Source organism: Zea mays, chromosome 6, assembly GCF_902167145.1.
Source record: "Zea mays cultivar B73 chromosome 6, Zm-B73-REFERENCE-NAM-5.0, whole genome shotgun sequence".
Classification (NCBI taxonomy): domain Eukaryota; kingdom Viridiplantae; phylum Streptophyta; class Magnoliopsida; order Poales; family Poaceae; genus Zea; species Zea mays.
The window spans coordinates 140,866,032-140,873,875 of NC_050101.1; the positions used below are offsets into that span (position 1 = coordinate 140,866,032).

Sequence of the window (7,844 nt, forward strand, 5' to 3'; positions counted from 1 at the left end):
ATACGACTGCTGAAGATAGCCTACTGAGGTTAGGAACTGGATTCTACATGTTGTTTGCCTAGGTGACATGAAGGTCCATACGAAATGAATTTACAGTTTGTTCATTCATAGTGCGTGATTGGTATGCAGTACTAGCTGTGCTGATTCAATTAATTGGGTGCGTCCACAATTGCAGAAAAACAGTTCACTTAATGCTCTGAACCAACAAAGAAAGCCATCAAGGACACAATCCAAGAACAGCATTAATAAGAGCAAGGATTTACATGCCAAGTGCAGTATGAATCAAATTTCCGTCATACACTTGTTGGCCACTGATAAAAAGAAAAGAAACACTAGTCGCATGATTGATCACATTGCAAAAACAAGAAAAAGAGAAAGAAAAACGACGAGAACACTCGCAGGAACACATGAAAACGTTCTTATTCTCAATTACTCCCTGAAAGAGCCTCTCGTCATCTTGTTGGCATTTCCAATGGAGCTTGCTGATCGGACGGACCTGACCAGTCACCACCTCCTCTGCAAGAACGCCAGCCTGTCGTTCTCACTGCCTGCAACCTCCAACGAGCGGTCCATGCGGCCAACGACGGCCGTCCTGAAGCTGAAGGCCTCCTGCGCCCGGGGGCCGCACCCGCGCTGCATGCCCATGACGGCGCTCAGGCTGGCGCGGGACGACTCCACGACAACTACTTCGCTGAGCGGCACCCGCTTCCGCGGTCCGCCGCCGCAGCAGGCGAGCTCGGGGCGCTGCTTGGGCGCGCTCTGAGACCGCACCTTGGCCTCGGACGCCTGCGTGCTCGACATGTAGTTCGGGCAGGCGTTGAGCGACGGCGAGTAGCCCGCGACGGACTTGGTCGGGGTGGCCGGCGCGTGCGCTTGCAGGTACCGCGGCGTGCTCTGCGCCGTGGCCGGCCGTGCCTTCTCCAGCACGCACCAGTCGTAGTCCGGGAACTGGCGCGAGGTCGGCACGGCGATGCGCCGCGGCCCGGAGGGCAGGTAGCACGGCAGCGGCGAGGACGCGGGGTTGTTGGCGCACCACTCCTCGCCGCCGCCGCTGCCGCTGCTGCGGGCGTCCAGCAGCGGGGCGCTGGCGCGGCGCGAGGACGACCGCGACTTGGGGCGGCCGGGGTCCACCTCCACGATCTTGGGGCTCCGGTCGTAGCCGTACGACGGGGACTCGACGCTCGCCGACAGCCGGCGGCTGCTGTACGCCGCCACCCCGTGCTCGCTCCGCGTGTCGTCCGCGTACCGCTCTTGCTGCACGCCGGACAGATGTACGTCAAAAACAAAAACAAAAATGGTGAGGATATACACGGGCACGAAAGTGGGCAGGAACGTAGGAACCAGTAGCGAAATGCGTGTCTGTACTGTACCAGCGAGTAGCGCGGCCGGACGGGCTGGTGGTGGAGGGCGGCGCGCCTCTCGCGCACGGCCGCCTGCGCGCGGACGAGAGCCTGCATGCTCTGCAGCGTGGCGGCCGCCTGCCTGCGCACGAGGTAGCCACGCACCAGCGCCTGCAGCTTCACGAGCGCCTTGAGCGCGCGCAACGCCTTCTTCGCCTGCGGTCGAACGAAACGATGCGGTTACAGCAAAGAACGAGCAGTGGTACGAAACAGAGCAGAGCGCTCGCCCCCCGTACGAGAGTACGAACGAAGGAACAACATGTCGGGCGCAGCCGCGCAGGGCAGCAACACTGTTGGATTCGATTCGATTCGATTCGATCACAGCCTCACAGGGTGTGGATATGTAAAGAGAGAAGAAAAAGGAAAAAAAAGGTTGCCTTGCCCCTTACCAAGAATCCCCGGAACACCGTCTGGATCCTGACGGCGGCGAGGACGACGGGAGACGGCGGGCGTCCCTTGCTGGTGAGGCGCACGACGGCGACGGCCGCCTGAGCCGCGGCCACCGCCGCGTCCGCCGCGGCGGCGGTGGCGGCGGCCACGGCGATGGCGTGCTTGCTCTGCTCCCGGTCCCGGTCCGTCTCGGCGCACGCGGCGGACCTGAGCCACGCGGCCTCCGCGGCGCGCGCGATCGCCGCGTTGCCTGCGTCGGGCGAGACGACCGCGGCGGCGGCTGTCGCCGCCGCCGCCGCTTCCGCCGAGTCCCGCGACGACTTGCCGAAGCTCCAGCGCTTGGCGCTGGCCGGAGGAGGCAGAGCCTGGTCCTGCTGCCGCCTCTGGCCTTTGGTGGTTGCCTGGTCCTTCTTGCCCAGGAAGCTGCGGAACCAGCGCGCCGCCTTGCCCATTGCCGCCGGACCTGGCAGCTGGTGGCCTGGCCGAGCGAGAGGGGAAGGGGACACACGGCGGTTAGAGACTTAGAGGTAGAGAGGTGGCGAGTTTTTGAATGAGAGAGGGAAAACGGAAGCAGAAGCGTGCGAGTGGCCGCGGGTCGGAAATGAAATATAGGCCTCTCTCTAATCACGCGCGCGCACACACATTGTGTCTCTCTCTCCTCGCCATTAATTATAAATTAAAAGAAATCATGAAAAAGATAAGTAGTCCAGTTTGGGAGCAGCGTGAGGAGGGAAGAGAGATTTGTTTGGGGACTCGAGGGTTCGAAAAGGGACAGCGTCAGCCCAAAAAGACGCGAAATGAGAGGAGGACGACCAGCAACAGGTGCAAGACCGCATTTTTGGTAACAAGAAGACCAGCATGCATGCGGATGCGGACCGAAACGGAGGAGTGATCTGTGCCTCTGCTCTGCTCTCCACACCAAAAATTACTCCCCTACCCTCGCATCGAAAGGGAGAGACAAGTGAACTAGTGAAGGGGGGAGGAAAAAATCGCAACTCCAGAGGGGAATCTCTCGCCTTATCCTCTTTCAGAGGTTCACAGTCAGAGTACGTGGTGTGGTGTCCCCGGCAGAGCCCAAGGTGGGGGAGAGGTGAGGAAAAAGGAGGAAGAAAAAAAAAAGCTCAACACATGCAAACACATGGCAGGTGCGTGCACATGAGACGCCGCAGGGAGGGGACGAGATGCGGCCATCGGATGGGACAAGGTCGTCTACGTGAGCATGATCCTGGTGATGTAGGGTACGCACGCACGCACCGATCGATGCAAGTAGTAGTGTAGGTAGCGGCATGCAAAAGACACAAGGACGGAGGAAGAAGAGCTAGCGAGCCATGCCCATGCCACATGAGTGACCAACCACCTCGAGATGGAGATGGAGATCTCGCCGGTGGCGGATAGCTGCTGCAGCGAGCTGAGGAGCCCGCGACGGAGGGAGGGGCCGGGCCGGCGAGATCGATCGGAGTCCTAAATCTGTCAGGCAGGCCCAGCAGGCGCGGGGGATCGTTCCATCAGCTTTCGATCTCCCCACCCAGTCACCCACCTCTCTCACTCGCTCTTGCTACTGCGGCCTGCCGCGCGGCATGCAGAAACGCGAAGGGCACGACGACGACGAGACCACCAGCCTGCATGCCATGGCACCACTCCCGTGAGCGGCACAGCGCCTTGACCTGCAGCAGCCACGCATTACCGACCGCCCCCATCGTCTAGCTAGGCGTCTCCATGCACGATCGGATCGGATCGGAATCCGGATCCGAGCTAGGCAGCTAGCTAAGCTGTAGAGTACAGCTGGGCACCGCGAGATAACCAGTGCACCTGCAAAACGGGCGCAAGCGCAACACAGTAGGGCGGATCGGAGGCGAGGAGAGGATCTGGTAGATCTGCATGCACCTCGCAATCAAGGACGTCTCGTCACGATGCCAAGCTTAGGCGGTCAGTGAGCACGAGCACTGCGCTGCGTGCATGACAGAAGATTGGCAGATGCAGATGCGGGGCACAGCAGGAGCCGGAGCCAAGGCTAGCTGTTAAGTAGTACTACTACTAGCTAGTAGGCATGCGCGCGTCGTTGCTGCCAGCCAGCCAATGCAGATGCAGGAGCGGCGCTTAGCGTACGTTCGACGAGCAAGCTAGCAGAGCGTCTTCATGATCAGATCAGCGATGATATGATCATGCCCCTCGCCGCCGGAGCTAGCAAGCAACCAACCAACCAAAAAGCAGCGCCTGCATCTGCACTGTGCTGTGTGGTGTGCGTAGCATCCATGCCACGCAACGCAACGCAACGCATGGTGTGTGCACATCATGGTGTATGGGCCTGCAGGGCACACTGCACGTGCGCCGCCCGGGGTTCGGTCGTACCAGGAGCGTTGCATGTGGGGCTGTCACTGTGAGTGGTGAGGGCTGAAGCATGCATCATGGTACCTTTTGCAATCAGCATGCTGGCCGGCCGGCCGGCCACCGTACCCTGGGAGGTATGTTTGCTCGATCGCTCGACTCATGCATGCATGGCATGGTATGGCCCGGCCGCCGGCCGGTGTGGCATGGGTCGAGTTAGGGTTTGGAAGCTAGCTAGTATAGAGAGATCGACCTAGCTGCTAGTAGCTCTCCCATTTGAATTTGAATCGTACCATGCATATATATTGCTTCCCAGATCTTAATGCCCATCAAGGTGCGTACGTACGTGTGCATGATTGCTGTACCAGCTACGCACCATGCATGATTACATTCACCACGTAATCATAGTACACACACTTGCCGTACGTCCCAGCACCGGAGCCAAGCAAGCAGCACGAATATCCTTGCCCTGTACGAGTCCTTTTCACCCACCGATTTGCTCTGCTAAGGCCGGCGTACCGTACTCAACTGATTTACCTTTACCACGCACCGTATGGACTTGCCGTTACTTGACAATAGTAGGGATGACAACGTGTAAAATGCCCGATAGTGAATACACGGCCGCATCTATAGATAGCCAATAAGCACGAGGCCGGTGAGCTTGTCACGAAGCCCGCTGTTTGGACCTGATTCGAGCCCGACACGGTCTAGTTCTATGCGGGTCGGGTCCTGACAGGAAACTAAGCACGGTGGGCTGGTCTAGACCTCTAAACCCGTCGAGCCCGCTTTTTTGCACTAAACCATGCTTACCGGCCCACTTAGCCCGCTTTTTCCGTGTTTACCGACCCGGTCCAGCCCGTTTAGGCCCGCTGCTAATATAATAAAATTATTATAAAAATACTAAAAACTTAAAATATAGCTATATAACATCGTGGATAAAAACTACAATAATAAAATAATTTCATAAAAATTAAAATAATTTGGTTTTAAAAATATATAGTAAGTTGGTTAAAAATAAATTCTAAAGACCTATAAAGTGAATAAAATACTGAGTAATATCATTGTTCATATCCAGATTAATTAAATTTAGGATTTAAGGTTTATTGCATTAAACTTAAATTTGTCACAGAATTAAAATTAAACTAGACATATAGATAACTTTTAATTAATTAGCATTTTATTAAAATTATTTTATTTACATAGTTAAATAGACAAATTAAAATTTGGATGGTTATAAAATAACCTATATTTTTCAAACGTGGATATAAAATCGAATAAAAAATAATTTTAGAAAAGGATATATTCATTTAGGGCTTGTTCGGTTAGCACTCGATCAATGTGGATTGAGTGAGACTAGGTGGATTTAAATCCTAAGCAAGTCAAACTTATTTTTAATTTTTTTAATTATACAAAATCCATATGTAACGAGAATAATCGTTTTAGTGGTTTATGGTTACACGTCCATCGCTTCCTACATGTGAGACATTGGCAATTTTATCATTATTATTTGTGGGCTTCGTCAATATGTTATTGGGTCCACAAACATAGACATAGATGATGTCATCAGTCATAGACACGAGATGTCATGATAACAAGAAGTCAAAATTAAGAGTGACAAAATTACAAATTTCTCCCTACAGGTCCGTGTGACGTGACGGCTTTCTTGGGGCGGCGGGGGGGTCCGGACGTCCGGTGCCGGTGCGCGCGACCCGTACATACTAGAGTGGCGGTTTCTCCTGCAGGGCTGCCTGCAGCTAATCCTGGAATCTTTTTTTAAAACTTGGAGGGAGACACGAAGATAACAGCACTGCAGACTTGCAGACCCCAATCGCCCAACCCAACCCCACTGTGGTACAGTACAGATAAATTACCATCAACAGAAGAAAAAAAATGAATCTTCTCCGGCGACGTCAGGTGACGGCATGGTCGGTGTTTATTCCCCGGCCTGCCACACGGCCGCGCGCGCCGAGATGCGGATGCAGATGCCTCCCTCTAGCCTCGGGCCTCGGCCCGCGTGATTCAAACAGTGCTCCCACTGCCACTGTCCAGGGGTACGACGGTCAATGCGCAGTATCACCACGGCACCACCACCTGACGGACGGGACCGCCGCGACACGTTTCGACCGGCTATGACGACGTCGCCTCTCCGTACAGGCCGCGCGATTCCGTCTGTAAAATTAGCCGCGCCCGTATAGATAAGGGTAGGATTTTATACGCGTGAGTATATATTAGTATTTCGATGGATAGTTTTTTTCGATAGATATAAGAGGGTGTTTGGTTGCTCCTGCTAAAGTTTAGCTCGAGTCACAACAGGCGTTTGACTTTTAAATAAGAGTATGAAATATAGACCCAACCAACTGGAGTAGATTCGTCTCGTCTTTTAATCTTCGGCTGACAAATTAGTTTTATAATCCGACTACATTTAATACCCGGAACGGAGGTTCAAACATTCGATGGGATAGAGGCTAAATTTTAGCGGGGTGTAACCAAACACCCCAGTATGAAATGACACTGTCCGATGGGCATGTACACAACCCACCAAAGAGTTAGTTCGCGCTTGATGAGAATGATGAGAGGCATGCGGGACACGGTCACGTGCCTGATGTCAGTGCGTGTACCGCACCTCAAGGTACAGGGTGCTGCGCCTTTCCGCGTACGCCGTTGCTCGGAAGTGAGCTCAACCCAACCCAACCCAACCCAACGGGGAAGGAGGAGGAACGGATGTGGTGTCCCGCGTCCGGGCATCCATCATATCCATCCACGCGTGCCTTCGCGTCGGGCACCAACCCTGCCAGCCAGCCAGAGCGCAGGCCAGGCCCAGGCGGCGCGCGTGCCGCCGGCCGCACTCCAGGCTCGCCGTTGCGCGCGTGCCCCCGCCCGTCCGCTGCGCTACGTACGCCTGTGGGCCGTGGCCTCCGGCTCCGGGGAAAAGAGCAGCGTGTACTTGCTGCTGCAGGAACTGAACTTGGATGCAGCGGCAGGCGGGGCAGGAGTATTATTGTGCCGCCACGTGACCAAACAGCTCGCCCCGCAGGCACCAGGAGTGTTTGTGTTTGTTCGTGTGAAATTATTATGCTGGGCGTTTGAACTCATGACACCCATTGCTTGCGGTACAATAATAATACAAGCGATATTCGGTTTGATTTGTTTGTCACTCCTCATTCGAGCCGTCTCCTCCTTTTGAGATACTACTACTATCATTCGTTCCAATCCAATCCGAAAAAAAAAATTACCGTACGACACCGGGTCCCGGGTCTGGACCTCGGCCCATGGGCCCTGCGCGCAGCGAAATGATGCGCGCCGCTGGCTGCCATGCTTGTTCTTCTCTCGTTTTAGATCACTCGCCCATGTCGTGTATTCCTTCCTTAGTCTCCACCTCAGACAAAAAAAAAGATTTTTTTTTGTATTCAGCTCTATTTGTGAGTCAATCAAGAATATGTTTTATAACAAAAAAAAATACGTTTACATGCCAAAGTGTTTTTTCCCGAACGATAACATGTCCAAGTTTGAAGCAACACCATGATTTGCTTAAGGTTGATATTTAAGTAGGGTACGTTCTCCATAATTTTCTTTTACGCATGGTCAGCTGATCCCTCCCTTCTGTTTTGTTTTTTTGAGGGAGACTGACAGAGAAACGGTCAGCCCATCTCTTTGCCTGTGTGAACCGTTCTTGGGCCCGAACGATAGTGCTTCCAGTTATGGGCTGGGCCGAATCGGCACCGAAATGTG

At 54.2% G+C, this 7,844-nt stretch overlaps 1 protein-coding gene across 1 annotated transcript; it reads right to left on the reverse strand.

The window, feature by feature from the left end:
* Nucleotides 1–206: 206 nt before the first annotated feature.
* LOC103630108 (protein IQ-DOMAIN 14) lies at nucleotides 207–3,893 on the reverse strand. The gene is made up of 4 exons (XM_008651198.3): nucleotides 3,675–3,893; nucleotides 1,790–2,268; nucleotides 1,371–1,556; nucleotides 207–1,254 (listed from the first exon to the last, which is right to left on the reverse strand). Exons 2-4 carry the CDS (start codon nucleotides 2,240–2,242, stop codon nucleotides 505–507), a joined length of 1,389 nt encoding a protein of 462 aa, XP_008649420.1. The 5' UTR covers nucleotides 2,243–2,268; nucleotides 3,675–3,893; the 3' UTR covers nucleotides 207–504.
* Between the last annotated feature and the right edge of the window lie 3,951 nt (nucleotides 3,894–7,844).